Genomic DNA, 18,207 nt, shown 5'->3' with positions numbered 1-18,207 from the left:
GAGCTATTATTTTGGCATTGTAGCCTTCTCCCCTATTAATCTGGGATCTGTGAGAACAGAGGGCAAGTCTTAATCATCTCTGTAGCCCAGAACTGTCCTTGTTCAGTGCGTGATACACGAGCCCACGATAAATGCTTACTGAACGGGTGATTACGTGAACAGGTGCAAGGCAAATCTTTTCCGGGAACTTGATTTGGGTCTGAGTTGAGACCTCCTTGAAGAACTCTGTGTGAGGCAGTTTCAAAACAGTAGCTGCAGGGACTTTGCTATTCTAGGGAACTTTACCTACTGCCTCTTGAATGTGAAATGCTGCCTTGCATCCAGTTATGCTCCGGGAGAATGGAATTCTGATCCATTCAGTGCAGGGCAGCGACTGAAATAGTTTCCTACATATTCTGTCTTCATAAATTCCTCCCTTACTTCTTTCCCTCCCCCCTCCACCCACCACAAGTCCCAGACCCTTCCTCTTACTCCCCCGGCCTGAAGGACATTTATGAGGCCCATCACGTGGGAAGCATGTGAGGCCTGTTCCTGCCTCTCCCTTTCCTAGCACGAGGGTCTCTGGCCCTCCTCCTTCACCGTCGCCTCCTGGGCCAAGCTCTGATATCTCTTGCCCTGTTTATGAGCTGTTGGGATTTTTCCAACAACCTGAAATGAATCTGTGAGGCCCCACAGGTAGTACAGCCTGTCTCGGGGCCATAAACCATGGCTGGGTCTTTCATCTGCCATTGCTTATGTCATAAATGAGTGGGGGGACCAGGCAAGCGGGAAGCAACAGCCCCCGAGCCATTCCAGATTTTTTTTTTTACAAGAGATGGGAAAGAAAGGCCCTGAGAAACATGTTCCAACTTTGTGCCAAGCAAATTCATTTCACCCTGGTAGGCTGTGCGTGGAGACTTAATCTCTGGACTTCCCCTCTAGGAGTCAGATTTATGCTGCGTTTGTGTCTAAATGGCCTCCAGGGATGCTGACATTTGTTGCTGGAGACAGCAAGTGGTGTTCCTTTCATCTCCGCTGAGGGGTGTCAGCTTAAATTATGAGGGATCGCTCTGGCCTGCATCTGGGTGTGGGAGCCTCTGGCAATGCCGAGGGGCTGCCCCTCCTTCCGCTTCCGAGATGTCTCTGCTGTTGGAAGGTTTTTCTGCATCTCCTGCTCACCAGTACTCCTGCTGGCCCTGGGAGAGATCTCCTGGCTCGTTTAGAACTTTCCTTTCTCTTGGACAAATCAGTAAGTGTATATTTCAGGCACTGCCTGCTTTCATGGAGAAGTTGGCATCAGAGTCAGGCAGCCCTGCCCCTGCCGAACGAGGAGATGGGAGCCTCCCTGAACAGTCTGGAAGTTCCCCGAGGGAGTCAGAGGGCACTGCTATGCTCGTAATATTTACGACCCGGCAGACGGAAGCTGGGTGACGGTTAGCGATGGTCTGCATTCCCCTTGGCAGCTGGGTCGTGACATCTGTCTGCACTTTGGGAAATGCCCAAAGGCCTTCCATTCCTCTGTCTTCAGAGTTTCTCTTGCTCAGATCTGCCAGGACACCTGAAATTCCATGGTGGTGACTGTTTGGTTGGAGGCATTCCATGTCTATGTGTTATTGACTGTGGGAGAGGACACTTCAGACCCTGCTAATCCCTGACTCAGTGTAGCAGATGAGCAGTGCTTCCTGCCCCAGAGTCAGAGCGTGAAAGCCTGGAACACAGGATATGTAAGTTTTGATGGAGAACGGGTCAGGAGAGGTCTAGGGCAGGGGCCGGCAAACTATGGTATGCAGGCCAAATCCGGCCTGGTGCCTGCTTGTGAAATAGAGTTTTACTGGAGCCCAGCCATACCTATTCGTCCTGTCTGCGGCTGCTTCCGTACTACAGTGGCAGAGTTGAGTGGTTGCCCTAGAGGCCATAAGGCCTGCAAAGAGTAAAATATTTTACTCTCTGGCCTTTTACAAAACAAGTTTGTAGATGCCTGGTCTAGAGCATCTAGGGCTTCTTGGAAGGCAACATGGGGCCCTTAGCAGACAGAAGAGAGAGATATTGAACAGCAAAAAGGAGGAATCAGAAGAAGAAAATGCACCCCCAAAAACGATAGAAACACTCCAGAGACAAATCTTAATCTCGTCCTCCCTCTGCTCCCACTTCCGCCCCTCCCTCTTCTTCTGAAAACAGATGTTTTTGTCTCTTCTCACAGGGATGTAGAGAGAATGAATGAGCAGTCGCCTGTGATGCTCTTTACATCCTCCCAAGATGGGCACCAAGGGCTGCCCTAGGAGATGGCTCTTTCCCCCACTGGTCCTTTCTGCTGTTCTAGGATGGGATAGCAGGTCTTGGGGAATGTGCATGTATCTTAGGCTGGGGTAAGTCCAGAGGCAGTACGAAGACATCAGGGACCTCAGCCATCCACTTCTAGGGCTCCGACCAAACTTCAGCAATCACATCTTCCTTCTGGAACCAGCCCCCCGACTACCACCCCCCCTTCTTTCCCACAAGCACTCACACACACACTTTCTATAAAACCAACCCTTAGTGTGAGCTAGGGTCATATCTGCAAAGAGAGAGGAATGAACGCTTGTAGTGTAAAACCTTAACTCCAACCCCCATCAATGTGCAACTGTTAATAACAGAAAACATGGGTCTCAGATTAAGATGCCTTCTTTTGAAATGATGATGATGATGATTTAATAAACATCTATCACACTCTAGACAGCGCTGAACCCTTTCCATGCATCATCTGATGTAATTCCAACAACACTGTTACTTTCTCCGATGAGAAAATTGAGTCTTGGGGATTTGTTCAGAATCACACATCATAACCGGCAAGGCCAGAATTGAAACCCGAGTTAGTACGGCTCCAGAGCCCATGCTGTGGACACTGTGCCATCTTGTTTTCCTGAATGTCGTCAACATATATGAGCCATTACCATGGAATCCACATTATTTTAGATTTTGCATTTTCATTAGTTACATCACCCTAGTCATCAATATACATTTGCATCAAGCTATGTGACTGTAAAAGAATCAGACTGACCCCGTGAGATGTTTGCAGATACCATTTCAAGGACAAAACTGGTATAAGACAAGTGGTTTCTGAAGATGATACAATTGCACTTTTTTTTTTTTGCGGTACGTGGGCCTCTCACTGTTGTGGCCTCTCCCGTTGCGGAGCACAGGCTCCGGACGCGCAGGCTCAGTGGCCATGGCTCACGGGCCCAGTCGCTCCGCGGCATGTGGGATCTTCCCGGACCGGGGCACGAACCCGCATCCCCTGCATCGGCAGGCGGACTCTCAACCACTGCGCCACCAGGGAAGCCCACAATTGCATTTTAAAGTAAATTCTGTGCTTTGGACTTCTCACTTATTTGTTCTAGACTCAGTTCCTTGTAATCACCTGCCTTGCAGGAGATCTACACAATCCTTGGCATGGGGTGTCAGCCACGTTTCCTCAGAAATATTACTGAAGGCATCACCAGTACCAGAGGAGCATCCTTTTGACCCCAAAGAATCCACCAACAGAGAGAATTACTGACGTCACTAAAGACTGGGCTCTGGGGGTGGGGGGTTCTCTGAGCAGCATGAGGTAGGGCCCAGCAAGGATGAATCTGCATAGTCAATGGCCTCCTTTTTTCTACCTTTCTTCTCTTGTGGGGTCTTCTTAGTTCCCTAAGGCTTTAGTTCTTACATGCTTATTCTTTCCTTGCCATTCTGAAAACCTCCCTCTAGAAAGATCCTAAATACCCTTCAATACGGAGGTCTGACTGAGATCAGCTTACTGAATCCCCCCCACTCCCATCAAGGACAGAGCAGCCTAAGAATTGAAGATGCCAGAGTGGCCACTCCTTGTCAGGAGGATTCTTCTTTAATCTCTTCTTCATTCATCTTGTGGGTTTTTTTGTCTGTACTCTCAAGGGGAGTGAGGCAGAGGGGAAAAGACATCCTTCCCACAACATCTAATAAGAGCCTCCTCTGTGCCTCTGTGTTAGTTGCTTTGCACACAGCAGCACTACTCCTATGCCACCCGCTGGTGGGTATTCTTGTCTCCAGTGCAGGCTCAGTGCAGGATGTCCCTTGCACAGGGCTGTACTTAAAACAAGGGATAGAGCTGGATGGAGACCTAGGTCTGCCTATGTCAGACCCTGTTCAATTATATTGCAAGGCTTGTGCCCTCAAGGAACTCAGAGGTTCGTCTTCCTTCACGTTCAAATTGTATGCCTAAAAGTTCATAGAGAAAAGAATCTTAGCCATTGTTTTTTCAGATAAAACAAGGTTTTTTGTCTCTGGTAGAGCCAAAAATTAGAACTCAACTAAAGTCTAAACTAAAACATTATATGCAAAGAGCATCTTTCCAGAGGAGGGTGGGATGAAGAATTTTTTTTTTTTTTTTTTTTTTGCGGTACGTGGGCCTCTCACTGCTGTGGCCTCTCCCGTTGCGGAGCACAGGCTCCGGACGCGCAGGCCCAGCAGCCATGGCTCACGGGCCCAGCCACTCCGCGGCATGTGGGATCCTCCCGGACTGGGGCACGAACCCGTGTCCCCTGCATCGGCAGGCGGACTCTCAACCACTGCGCCACCAGGGAAGCCCATCTTGGATTTCTTGAAGTGTCCAGAAGGGGATCAGAATCAGGGGACTGGAGCTGGGGAAGCTCTTGGGACAAAGGTTTTTACTGGAGGAAAGAGGGCAGCTGAGCTCTGTAAAGACCCAGAGAGAAATGAGGGTCTCATTAGGGTAATGTGGGCACACAACTGCCTATGACTTTTAATGCTGAAAGTAGTAAGGAGTCTCTCTCACATGGGTATTTCCCAGATCCTAGAAGCACCTTCTTAGGAGTGTGAAGTCTGTGGGATACAAGAGGTAGCCTGAGAAAGAATGTCATATATACTGAAGGCTTTATTTCCTTCAAGTTACTGCTTGTATTGATCACTGCTTATAGAGTTGAAATAATTCACGTAAATATAGATAAATACAGTCACTTTAATAGAGAGTTATTTATTTTATAGACAGGCAGTTTTGACTAACTGTCTGTGTTATCTGTACCTGCACGTAGTCTAATGTTGGTCTTCTGTGGCCTTTTAAACAGTATTGTTTTCTACATCCTGGCAGTGGCTAGAATTTCAGACATAGTATCTAGGAAGTTATATATAACTTATCCAGGTCTAGAGTTGAAAAATGACATTTAAGAAATATTAACCACCAACACTTACTGGGCATTTATTATATGCTAAGCAGCCTTCTAAGTGCCTTCTTGATAAACTCATTTAATCCTCACAACAACCCCAATGAAGTAGGTACTCCTATATCTCAATTTTGCAGATAAGGAAATTGAGCCACAGAGAGTTAAGTCACTTGCCCAAGGTCACACAACTAGTAAACGTGGAGCTAGGAGAGCCTCCCGAGAGAAAATCCTGAGCTGTGATCGTGGACTTCCTGGTTCCTGTCTCCACGTTTTAGAAGTTTTTCCTTAGCCCTTCCTGGGGGCTTTGGGATCAGTATCACACAGGGTGTTGCATTCATGTCTTAAGTCATCCTTGGAACGTGGACCCAAGTGTCTTGTTATGGAATAACAGACAACTCCAGGAAGTGGCCTTAAGGGACTCAACACGTTATTTTCTGCTTCTTTCAGGCAAAAGTGATGATGAAGAAAGTCTTTGCAAGTCAGCCCATGGGGCAGGGAAAGGAGCCACTGAGGATGGCAAGGACCATAAGCGCCCTAAACGTCCCAGAACCATCTTGACAACCCAACAGAGGAGAGCATTCAAGGCCTCGTTTGAAGTATCCTCCAAGCCGTGCAGGAAGGTATGGTTGTGGGGAGGGGGGAAGAAGGGAGGAAAGGGGACGAGGCTCCTCTTCTCTGTGTGCACCCTGGACTCCTCTGGGGTGTCACTGTGCACCTGGGGGTCAGGGTGGGAGATGCTGTTCAGACAGAGTCTGGGCATGTGGCCTTGAGCCCCGTTGGAGACTCCAGGGATCACTGCAGCTGTGGCCGGGGTCATGGTAGAATCTCCCTGTGCTTTGGGGTATGCATACCCACTCCAACTGGCTACTTGCTCATACCTTTCATTTCATGGAGAGCAATGGGGAGAATAACAATAAGAGGTTCCAGTTGGGATATAGATCGAAATGTTACAACACAGTAAAAATACAGTGGCTTGTAGCATGTATTCTTTTTCGGTCCAGTTTGTTCTGCTTGAGGTGGTGATTGTGACATTCATCTGTGTTGTGGTTCATCCATTTTTGTTGTTGCATAGTATTCCATGGCTATACCATGGGCTGTTTGACCATTCACCTGTTGATGGGCATGTGAGTTGTTTCCAGCTCGGGGCTGTTACAGATAGGGCTGCTGTGAAGAGTTACGTAAAAAAATAATAATAATACAGTGACTTAATGAGATAGGAGTGTATGTCTTTCTTACATCACAGTCCAGAGATAAGCAATCCAAGACTGGCCGAGAAGCTCTGTTATCCATCCCATGGGTCCAAGGGGCTGCTCCAGGTGTCACCATTTCTTCCAGCTACCATGGTGGAGAAAGAGAAAGTCGGGGCAAGCAGCTGCCCTTTTAGGGACATACCCTGGGATTTTTTGCATCACGTTCACTCATGTGTGTTGGCTAGGGTTTAATCCTGAGGTTGTACTTCTTGCAAGGGGACTTGGGAAATGAGTCTATCTGGGTGTCCGTGTGCCTTGCTAAAACTTGGGGATAACATTGCTAAGAGGAGGAAGGAGAGAATGGATATTGGAGACAATTAGTAGTCTCTGCCACAAATAACTGTGTCCGCTTATTAAGTACCCACCATTTATGGACTCCCTGCCGTATGCTGGGTACTGTCTTTTATGCAATAAAAATAAGAAAAGAAAGCTTTCTTGAAATTGAATTGAAATTCATAGAAGAAAGACATTTTAAATTTCTTAGCATCCATCGCTAGCATCCCATCCCTTAGCACGCCTCCCTCTCTGTATGAATGGGCTTTTGCTGCAATAACAAACAAAATCTTAGCGGCTCCCGGCAAACATTTATTTCCTGCCCCTGGGCTGTGGGTTGGCTGTGACCCAGCTGGGCTCAGGTTCAGGCCTGCCCCACCGGTCTCTCATTAAAGAGTCCAGGGCAGTGGCCACCTGGGGCACACGGGTCTCATGACGACGGCAGAAAGCAAGAGGCCAAGTCACAGTGGGCAGTCCCACTGAATGGCTCTCCTTGAATATCACCAACTTCACATCCACTTACATTCCATGGGCCAAAGCAAGTCATGTGGCTAAGCCACTGTGAGTACAGGGGGAGGCGTACACCCCTCCATGGAGGAGGGGCGGGGAGGAACGATAATACAGTCTCCCACCACTTCTGCCTTTTGAAAAATGTTCTCCCACCTGCAGAAGACTTCCTTTCCCTGCCCTCACCGCCCTCTAAGCTCTGGGAGAAGAGCTGGTAGAAAGTGGCAACAGCTCCAAGGTAGACCTGCGCAAGGACCAGTTCCCACTTCCTCGTTGGTTTACTTGTTCTACATGTACTGGACTCCTAGCCTCTGTATGGCCTGTGCCCAGTGCTTGTTCCCGGGCAGCGTCTAGGCCACCAGAGGGGAGGAGATGTGTACACTGGAACACTGGGGAGAACGCTCTGAGGACCAGAACAGAGGGGCAGCCAGGAGCTGCCAGAAGAGAAAGGCCGCCTCTGTCTGGGGGGTCAGGCAAGGCTTTGTGGAACAGGTGGGTTTTGAGCTGGGCCTCTGAAGGATGGATAGGGTTTCAGCAGGTGGACGTGGGCCCCTGGGCATACTGCTGTTTCAGTTGGCGTTGCAGAAGGATGTGCCTGTAAAATCTTCTCTAATTATCCTGCTTCTAAGCCTCACCCCCAGTGGCATGATAAAGATGAGCACTTCCCAAGGGCTCCAGCTTGCTCGACTTCTGTGTTTATTCAAGGAGCTCCTACCATCTCATCTCCTCAGAATCTAACCAAGAGGGGGCGGTGTCTCTCAGGACCACTCTTGGGAAATCTGTGCTTCTTCCCCCTTCCCTTCTAGCCACTCTGCCAGCCCCTCACCAAATGCCTGTATAGAGGGCAGATGTTGAAACACGAGTCTTCATAATAGGGACCCTGATGGTCCTGTCTCTTCACAGTCCCAGGACATGTCCCCGCATCAGCACTGTCTCTCTTGCTCTGTCGGATCCCAGATGGCTCTTGACTTACTTCCTTCGGGCAAGGCTCACAGTGAATATGAATATTCATGAAACACCCAAAGTGACCTAAAGCTATGAGAGACAAAACCAAAAATTTAAGTCTGAATGTAGACAGGAGAAGAGAGCAAGAGAGAACCATTTGTTTTTGCAAAGTCGTTTTCACCCTCAGTTCTCCTTAAGTAGGTTAATGCATATGCCTGGCATACAGCTAAAAACACAGCAATAGATTTTGCTAATATCTAAGAACCACCTGAAGGCCTAGTTTCCAGAGGAAGAGAAACCCAGGAACACCTCTTGGAATGCACATCAAAATTAATGCTTATTCTTCTCTTCATTTACCTGGGTAAGGACCTTCTGTCCGCCTGAAGGAGAGCAATGTTCTTGTGTTTGGGATTTCGCTGAACACTGAACACTCGCCAGCTCCTACGGAAGATGCAGCCTGTTGGCCTCCTCGTGCACCACGTAGGGAACGTTCTGCTTTCTACTCTGAGGTGCCAATGTTTCTATATTTCTAACGTTCCATTTTTTCAAGGTGAGGGAGACTCTGGCTGCAGAGACAGGGCTGAGCGTCCGTGTCGTTCAGGTGTGGTTCCAGAACCAGAGAGCTAAGGTAATCTGCTTCTTACTTCTGTCTCTGTGGGGCCGGTTTCCTGAAACAATAGTAGGACATTGTTTTTGCCAGCAGATTTTCTAACCTCAACTCATTGGATAGAATAGTTCTCTTGATTCAGAAATTTTGTGCTCAGCAGTCATTTCAGCTATAGCAGCCCTGCAGAAGGGGGAGAGACGGGGCAGTTGTTTTAGTGAGATGGCCTTTATTTTCCTAGTGGCTGTGACTGTGAATCTGGACAGCCATCTGCATGAAGAAATGCCTTTCTGTGTCTTTTGGTAAAAGCAGGTTCTTTAATTCCCATTCATTTAACACAGATACCAGAGTTCCTTTGAAGCTTCAGAGGGAAACCTACATAGCACCCACATGATAGGTCTAAGACAACATTATGGCGCATGGAATGGACGCCCTGACTCACCTTTCCCAGTGCCCCACCCTTCCCTGATATAGGCCCAAACCATCCTATTGTCTGCTGGATCCTACCAAGGTCTGCATCCCCCTGCCGTGGTCTTTTACTTATTTTAGACCTTTACTTATTTATTCTCCTACCTGTGTACATGCATGAGTTAGTGGCCCAGTTCTCTACAGCCCTGATCTTTAGTGGGTGAAATGATTGGTTAAGATATCATTTCCCTCACTGAATTCCTCACACCAGGGCTGCTGGTGTGTAGTCCATGGTCCTTTCTATGAGAGGATTTCATGGTTCCGTAGGTTTGAGAGGACCTATAGCCTATGGATTCATAAGCAGAGAGCATATTTGAAGGTCTGAGAAATCTCACAGTAAAGAATTTAAAAAAAAAACAACAACACTAGATTTAAAAAAATCTAGTGTTCCCTACACACACACACACACACACACACACACACACTCACTCAAAATGTATGCTAATGTCTCATGGAACCCTAATGTTCCAATGTTTGAGAAACATTGGGTTACATTGTTCCTTCTGGGAAGTCTGTGTGTTAACAGGTTGCTTTGGGAGTCAAGCTCCTTACCTAGAGGCGTGCATCTCCTGGTAGGAGTCTCTGCCACAAGGACCAGCAGATAGGGGACTAGGGGGACCAGCCTCATCCCAAATCATACCCTGTCAGCAGGCCCTTGCTGCACATCTAAGCTGGGCTGAAGACCCTACATCCCCTCACATATAACTGTCACAACATAAGCACTGAGAGGAAATCCCTCTTCCTGCTAAGACCAGCCACACTGTTGCTTCCCAGCCAGCTGTCTTTCCACGGCTGCGGTGTAAAAAGCCCTCAGCCACCACGCATCGGGCGGGCTCCAGGCGCTGTTCCTGAAGTGTGGCTCCTTTCCTGAGTAAAAGCAGGGGAAGGGGTCCCTCTGCTTTACCCACGAGCCATTTCCCCCTGGCCTAGCCGCAGGAACCTGCTGCAGGCCCCCTGACTTCTAATCCTGTGGTCCTCCCCTCATCAGATGAAGAAGCTGGCCCGGCGGCAGCAGCAGCAACAGCAAGATCAACAGAACACCCAGAGGCTGAGCTCCGGTAAGCTGGAGCCTCTCCCGGCCAGGCCTCTCCTGCCAGACGCCTCCAACCACTCAGCCCTCGGAGTGACATTTCTGAGCTCCGTGAAGCCCAGTCCACACCTGCTTGGGAGATGGGACCTTCCAGGGAGGACCAAACCATCAGGACTGTGAGAGGGTTCTGCAGGTCCAGAACTGCGGATTGGAGGTGGCCCTACCCTCATGCAAAGCCCCTTTGCCCGGCCCTGCTGCAGTGTCAGGGCACTGTGTCAGGCCTACCTACAGGGTCAAAGACATGCCCAGTTTCTCATCCCACGTGGCCCTCCTCCTTCCAGGCAACCACGGTCCTAGACCAATGAGAGATGGAACTGGGGCTGGAACCTGTCTCTCTGATTCTGAGTTCTGCTCGGCCACGCTGCCTTAACTCACACTTACCTCCATTTGTTGTTGTTGTTTTTAATAGGGGTGGTGTGGGGACTGAGGAGGGTGTGAAGAGGGACAGGTTGTGGGACCCTTCAAGGAAGTTAAGAGAAAAAAAGCAAGAATAACTATATTAGAACAATGTCATTCTTAAAGGGATATGCGCTGCCCCCTCCCCATCTCAGCTGTCCAGCAGCGTTACCTGAGTGGTCTCTTTGTACCCTAGAGCAAGGATTCTCACCCTTTAACATGCACCTAAATCACCTGGTATTTGGTAATGTGTAGGTTCTGATTCTTAAGGTCTTGGTGGGCCCAGAGAGTCTGCGTGTTTAACAAGCTCTCATTGCTGCCAGCCTTGGACCACACTTGGAAGGCTGTGGAATGTGACATTGGTTGTCTGACCTCTAAACAGAGCCCCTTGTCCTTGCACGGACCTTACCTGTGCTTGATACCTGGGCTAGGCTCCAACGAGAATTTGACTCTTGCAGTCAAGGGTTCTTTTTGCTTTTGACCTTCTAGGCCAGACAGTATCTTAATGGCAAGATAGATGCTCTGGGAGAGAAGTGAAGCAAGGGCATGGGCCCTGGGGCAGGGTGGAGCCGCGAGCTGGTCAGAAGACCTGAATCTGCCCCAGTTCCACCTCCCAATGCTGTTTGGAGATCTGGGACCTGTCTTTCTGTCTCTTTGCACCTCAGGCTCACATCCCTAGGGTAGGGGAATGGGGCCTGCTAGTCCTATCACACGGCACTGTGCACCTCAGAAAGGGTCACAGGTGTCAGAGGGCTTTAAGAGGACCCATGTAAGTTGACTCCATATAGGTCAACACGCTCAAAGGGAGGAGAACTCATCAAGGCATTATGAGAACACAAACTCCTAGTGCTTGGAACTTTGAAGAATTCTATGGGCAGCTCCTAGGGTAGACTTAAGAAGGTGGCAGATTGAGTCCCTGAGAGTTAATGGCACTGTGTTCAGAGAACCACAGCAGGATGTGGAGGCCGGAACAGAGTCCTCCTTTTCTGATAAAATTCTGTCCACGAGTGTAGCGAGTTGTCATTCCAAAGCACATACACACGATCTCATGGAGTCTTTGTATCAGCTACACGAGGTCCGCTGGGCCGGTGTCGTGAACCCCACTTGACGGACGGACTCCTAGTGGGGTAATGCTGGAAGCCTCTTTAGATGCATCCACTCCATTGGCTGCCAAGCCTGTGTGTAGCATCAAACGCCTTTGTTTTAGTGATGGAGTTCAAGGAAGCTCTCCAAGTACAACACCCGCCATGCCTATCCTTCAAGGCAATCCCTGATGGCCCTTGGCAGGGCACAGACTGGGAGCCACTGATGTCACCTCAACCCTTCCGTTCTATAAATGAGGAAACCAAGATCCAGGAAGTAAAATGATGTAGCCATGGTCAGACAACTTGTGTGGTCACAAGCCAGTGGGGCATGTGAAGTTCAGAGCTTGTTCTGTGGCCCTCCCTCCCTCCCAGCGTGTGATGCTGGCCTGCACATGGAGAATCATCTGTCTTCTTCTTTGTCCCACAGCTCAGACAAATGGTGGCGGGAGCGCTGGGATGGAAGGGATCATGAACCCCTACACCGCTCTGCCCACCCCACAGCAGCTCCTGGCCATCGAGCAGAGCGTCTACAGCTCAGATCCCTTCCGACAGGGTCTCACCCCACCCCAGATGCCTGGAGACCACATGCACCCCTATGGTAAGAGGGACTCAAGCCGTGCAGGGACCTCACACAACTTGCTTGCGTGAGTTTTTCATCCCCTCCCAGACACCTCTACACAGTTCCTAGATGCTCATTAAAGTTCCAAAGCAGAAGGAGTGTCCCACAAAATACTGCTAGAATCACCCAACTGATGGCTCCAGAAGAAAGACCAGCACATGTACACATTAGTCACGCTTCCATTTATTCTCCTTTTCAAAGCTTCTTTTTTTTTCCCCGAAGCTTCTTATTTGTTAGTTTGAATAGGAGGTTGGGTTTTCATTGTAGACCTGTTTGTTGGGATTGAACTTCCCAAGTCTTTCATTTCATGCCAGGTACCACACTTACATGTTCATAAGCATTATCAGCAGTGATATAGGCAGAGGCCTTAATTATGAGAACTCTCACATAAGAAAAAAATATATTGAAAAGCACAGAAAACAGATGTTTGAATTGGACTCTCCTATTATAGATACTAGTAGGTGTTCTAATGTAATTCCTGAAACATAAACTGACTTGTGAAGTGAAAAATATCTCCTCCCGGTCTCACCCCAGCCAAAACAGAGCTGCTTTAAACACAGGGAATGGGGACAGCTGAGACTCCCCCATTTTCCCAGTTTGCTGCTTAAGCTGATGTACAGAAGCTGGGGCCTGGGCACCCTGATGGGATGGGCAAGCTCTGGAGTGGAAGGCTGAAGTTCAATCTCAGTGCCAAACATAGGCCACTGCATTTTTATACAGAGAAGGTAAGTGGCCTATGTAATACATTCATCTGTACTGTGAAATCTGCAATTGTTAACCCTGATAGCTAAAAATAATGTTTTATTCCGCAAGCCTTCAAAACATTAGTATCAGAGATATATGCCTCAGTGCACAGATTATCAACTTCTTTTTTGCCTTCATTAAAAAAAAATTATCTATAATGTTAAAATCAGCCCTATCTTCCCATGTGATGCATTCAGCAAACACTTATCAAGATCCAGCCATGTGCAGGAACGTCATTGACCAACCTCATTCATTCATACACACATAGATATATGTATATGCATGCTCCAGTGACCACCATTCTCTTTGCTCCCTTAGAAGACTCAGGTAAGGTCTGTACCTGTCTTCACCACTATGCAAAATCAGGGCAAATGACTTTTTGGGTTTTTTTGCAAATTCTTACATTTTCAGAGTCCTGGGGGTCTTGTTACATAAAGGACTCCTGTGATGAATCCTTCCGTAAAATGAATAAGTAAAGCCACATGACCATTTTTATAAACTGCAGTTTTCATCTTTCCCGTTTACTTGAAGTAGAGGTGAAACATACATCCTCAAGGTTCCGGTCACAGTGGTCCCCCAGCTGTTGCTCAGTTTGCCCTCCTGTTTTTTTTTTTTTTTTTTTTTGGTCAAAGATGTAAATTAGTTGAGTCTGGGCACCTAACCTCCCTTTCCTTTGCAGTACAAATCTGGGGAAACAGCCGGCACTCAGTATACTTGTGCTATCTGAAAGGACAGGTGTTATCACCGGAGATTTCGTGTGCATCACTCTCAGAGCTGATGTTTGTTTTCTTACCATCCCTCCTTCAAGAACCAGTTTTGTGGCCAAAGTCCTCCAGAAGCCCTTGCCCCTGTCTCTCCAGCCTGTGGTGCTATGTCTTGCCCACTTCCCACCCTCACCGTCTAGACATTCTGACATTTGCTTATGCTGCACTCAGTTTAGCACTTTGTTATATCCTAGTTCATATTATTTTCGGTTGTAGACGTGAGCCCCCCTAAGGAGATCTTTTGTGGACAGGGATTATGCCCGCTCCTACTCTTCTATGTAGCTCTACCCTCCCCCACCCCCTCCCCAGCACCCAGTAGAAAGCGCCCCCTGGGGGACGTGCTCAGACCACGCTGGCTGAATTCCGCTGAATTTCCCAGCACTGAATGAGTCCCTCCTTCCAGACCCTCATGCCAGTGTTTCCTCTCCATTTCAGGTGCTGAGCCCCTTTTCCACGACCTGGACAGTGATGACACCTCTCTCAGTAACCTGGGTGACTGCTTCCTAGCAACCTCAGAAGCCGGGCCCCTGCAGTCCAGAGTGGGAAACCCCATTGACCACCTGTATTCCATGCAGAATTCTTACTTCACCTCTTGAGTTCACCCCTCGAGTTCTCCGGCTAGGCTCCCATTCTGGAACAACCGCATTACATGAGGGGTCAGCTGGCTTTAGGATGGGGAGGCAGGGAAGAGGTGGGTTGGGGAGGGAGTTTTGTCCGGGATGCTGTTGTATAATGATATGGTGTAGCTCGGCATTTCCAAAGACTGAATACATTACGGATTGCATAGTTTAATGTTTCTAATAAGAGTCTTAGTGTTAGGTATGAAGATGTGTTTATCGTTAAGGACAGGGATTTTAAATATAGGCATTTTCATGCAAACTAGATACCTAGAGACCCCTAACAACTTCCCGCCATTTTTGGGGAAGCTCTTTTCAAGAGGTGCATATGTCTACCCATCCACACACCCACAGACAGACAGACAGACAGGTAGATAGATGTGTGCGTGAGTGTGTAACCTTTCATACTTTATCATCAAAGTTTATTCCTAATTATAACAGACACCAACTGTACAGCAAAAAGTAACTTTATTTTCAGTGTGAACTATATTTAAGGAAATGCTTGATGCACTTAAGTTATAAAATGAGATAATTTACTTTTATAAACTTTATTTTGAGTTTGAAGAGACTTGTAGGCAGGGCAGAGAGCGCTGCTCCACCGAGGCCCCGTAGCTTTGAGTGCTTGAGTTCGTTCTGTTTTCAGAGAGTGTCACTGAGGTCTGGAGAGCAGCTCTGTGTGGCTGACAGTATTCACTGGTGGATTCTGGACTTGCGCTGTTTGTGGTGGAATCACTGGGCTTGGGTGGGACAGAACAATCCCTGATCATGTCCTTAGAAAATGTAAAGCCTAGATTCTTCGGCTTTCTTTGAAATTCAGACATGTGGCTGATGGGCAGTGCTGGGAAAGTCACTTCTGCTCTTGAACTTCACCATCTGCAAGTGTGAGACGAGGCTGATAGTATGTACCTACCTCACTGGGGACGCTGAGGCTTCATTCAACCCCAGGACACATGAGCAGGGCTGAGACTAATATCTGATATTTGCTTAAAATACAACCAGACCAGCCACTTGGCAAAGGAGGATACCTGGGGCTGCAGAGCAGGAACCTGAGGGCAACTCTGCCTGCCACGGTCCCTTCTGCAAAGGCTGCACTGCAGATACCAGCTCAGGGCAGCTTGGGGGGATGCCAGAGGCCTTCGATGGGAAGGAGGCTGTGACGGATGGGTTGGACAGGGCATCGTCATGTTCTAGACCAGGAGCTGGCAAACCACAGCCCGCAGGCCTGTGTTTTATGGCCTGCCTCCTAAGAAGAGTTTTTACATTTTTAAAGGGTTGTAAAAAGCAAAGAGGAGAAGAATATGCAATAGACTGTATGTGGACCAGAAAGCCTGAAATAGTTCCTATCTGTCCTGTCTGGCTCTTTTCATAAGAAGTTGTGCTGACTCCTTTTCCAGACGCTCTGTTTGCTAACAACCTCTTGGAGTTCGCAGAGGCGGAGGGGGTCCAGTTGGAAAGACAGGGCTCCTCCTTCCGGCTCACTTTCCGGGCCGCCGAGCACAGAAGACCCAGTTGCCATTGTACACAGGGACAGTTCCACACCCTGTCCTCCAATTGTGGTGCTAGGATGGGCTACTTCTGTGATAGGAGGCTTCCTGAGAAACCAGAATGAGTTGATGGGGAAGACGGAGGACTCCTCCAAGAGAGGCTGGGACAGGTTTGGCCTCACTCCTAGAGATGTCACCAGTCATCAGAGCTTCGGACACAGCTACTTGTCTCCATCACTCTCTGCACGGCCAGAGGGAACACGCCCCCTTATGGTAGAGTCGATGTTGTATGATTTTTGTGCTCTTTTTTATAATTTATGCAAACCACCCAGAAACCCAAACCAGTCTGTTGAGTGAAAATCATGCAGATGCTATATGGCTCCGCAGGCTTCCATGGTGAGAGGATCAGTTGGAGAAAAGTAGCAGATATTTTGTGAGGGAAAATGAATAGAGATCCTTATTCCACTCCTTAATGGCATACCAAGGTGAAATTAAAAACCTCTTACAAATGAGCTGGTGTTTATTCAGGGGCAGGGGTGATGGGCTGGGGGTTGGGGGACCAGGATGTTTTGTCAACAGCGGGGGAAGCTTTGCATGAAAGGAAAGCGTGACTAAGTGACGACAGCAAAACAGAAGGAGAAAGCGGCTTTTACCCTCCTGCCAAGATGGACTCAGAGACCTCACTCTTTACAGACACCCCTCCAGAAGGAGGCACTGGCAACACTCCACCCTCACCAGCAAGTTCACTCGAGGCAGAGCAGCTGTGGTTCGCATTGTGGGAGCATTTACTTGGAAGTCAGAGCAGAGTCACGGGGCAGGAGAAAGATTCTCCACACAGGACTGAAGGCAGGTGCCTTGCCAGGGACAGGGTCAGAGCAACAGACAGTGTGCTCCCCTGATAGATTCTCCCAACATTCTCAACAAGTTTCAGTGCGATGTGTGGATAGGCAAAGATTATGCTCATGGAGGAAAGGAGTCAGGAAACAGTGTGGCTGGAAGACCAGAAGACACACTCAGAGGGGAGGCACCAGCATGTTCGGTCACCCGCCTGCAGTTGTTCAGCCCTTCCACCCCTGTCCCTGGCTCATCCACCCCATGGTAGAAGCTGGCCCTGCTTCTCACGAGGGCCTGGAAGGAGAGAGATGTGGGCAGGTGGAACCCACTTAGGAGGCCTCTCTCTCAGACTGACCTCCACTAGGCCAGCCCTGGTTTCATCTCCAGCTTTCCAGACAGAGCTTAGGGATGAGACCTTCACCCCTCATATGTGCCTACCTGACAACTACTTCTCCTTTAGCATCAGCCTAGACTTGACAGACTTCTCAAAGGAGTCTGCAGGGCTGGGTTCAGTACCTGTGTGGAGGAACCGGGCTGATGCTACCTGCTGTGATCACTCCTCCCAATTTTATAATAGCTCCAACACAAGAGAAATTTCTATTTGTGCTCACATGAAAGGCCTGGGAGGGAGTTCGTGTGAGAAGGCCACCTTTCTTCCATCCAGGATTTCGCTGGGGAATGGTTGTTTCCGTTCTTCTTTTCTCTCCCCTTCCAGCTGAAAGTGGGTGTGTCTAGATCCAAATCCAGCTCGTCCCCTTACTAACTGCGTGGCTTTGGGCAAGTTACTTCCCCTTGCTGAGCCTCTGACTGCTCATCCAAAGGACAGGCAGGGTCCTTGTCACTAGCTACCTCAGAGGGGTGTTGAGGACGAGTGAGAAAACACACGCAAAGCACTTAGCCTTGCACTGGGCCCATGGTGAGTGCCCCACGTGTTAGCTGCTGTGCCAGGGACCAGACTCTGCACTCGGGGTTTGGTCACTGATGAAAGGCTTCTGGGAGTCTCAGACCACATTTGAGGAAGAAGAAGAACACATCCAGTTTCACTTGAGAGGAAGGCTCCTAGTCAAGCCTCACCGGAGCTCCTTTAAATCTCAGTGTGGGGGCGTCCCTGGTGGCGCGGTGGTTGGGAGTCCGCCTGCCGATTCAGGGGACACGGGTTCGTGCCCCAGTCTGGGAGGATCCCACATGCCATGGAGCAGCTGGGCCCGTGAGCCATGGCCGCTGAGCCTGTGCGTCCGGAGCCTGTGCGCCACAACGGCAGAGGCCACAACAGTGAGAGGCCCGCGTACCACACACACACACAAAAATCTCAGTGTGGGTCTTCTATAGCCTGACTTACGGTTGTCGGGGAGTGGTTTGTTGTTTTGT

The 18,207-nt window shown here is 48.9% G+C and overlaps 1 protein-coding gene across 1 annotated transcript; it reads left to right on the top strand.

Moving 5' to 3' along the window:
* Positions 1 to 5,618: 5,618 nt before the first annotated feature.
* Positions 5,619 to 16,777, top strand: LOC137211629 (LIM homeobox transcription factor 1-alpha). The gene is made up of 5 exons (XM_067714191.1): positions 5,619 to 5,779; positions 8,685 to 8,762; positions 10,195 to 10,264; positions 12,205 to 12,375; positions 14,340 to 16,777. Exons 3-5 carry the CDS (start codon positions 10,195 to 10,197, stop codon positions 14,498 to 14,500), a joined length of 402 nt encoding a protein of 133 aa, XP_067570292.1. The 5' UTR covers positions 5,619 to 5,779; positions 8,685 to 8,762; the 3' UTR covers positions 14,501 to 16,777.
* Positions 16,778 to 18,207: the final 1,430 nt, after the last annotated feature.

Source organism: Pseudorca crassidens, chromosome 2 (genome assembly GCF_039906515.1).
Source record: "Pseudorca crassidens isolate mPseCra1 chromosome 2, mPseCra1.hap1, whole genome shotgun sequence".
Taxonomy (NCBI): domain Eukaryota; kingdom Metazoa; phylum Chordata; class Mammalia; order Artiodactyla; family Delphinidae; genus Pseudorca; species Pseudorca crassidens.
This window is presented reverse-complemented; position numbering and strand designations above follow the sequence as displayed.

Bases quoted from the DNA above. Each gene is read 5' to 3' on its own strand.
- LOC137211629 (XM_067714191.1), top strand. From the start codon at position 10,195: ATGAAGAAGCTGGCCCGGCGGCAGCAGCAGCAACAGCAAGATCAACAG. The intron at 10,265-12,204 runs GTAAGCTGGAGC...TTTGTCCCACAG, and splicing joins CACCCAGAGGCTGAGCTCCG to CTCAGACAAATGGTGGCGGG. The intron at 12,376-14,339 runs GTAAGAGGGACT...TCTCCATTTCAG, and splicing joins AGACCACATGCACCCCTATG to GTGCTGAGCCCCTTTTCCAC.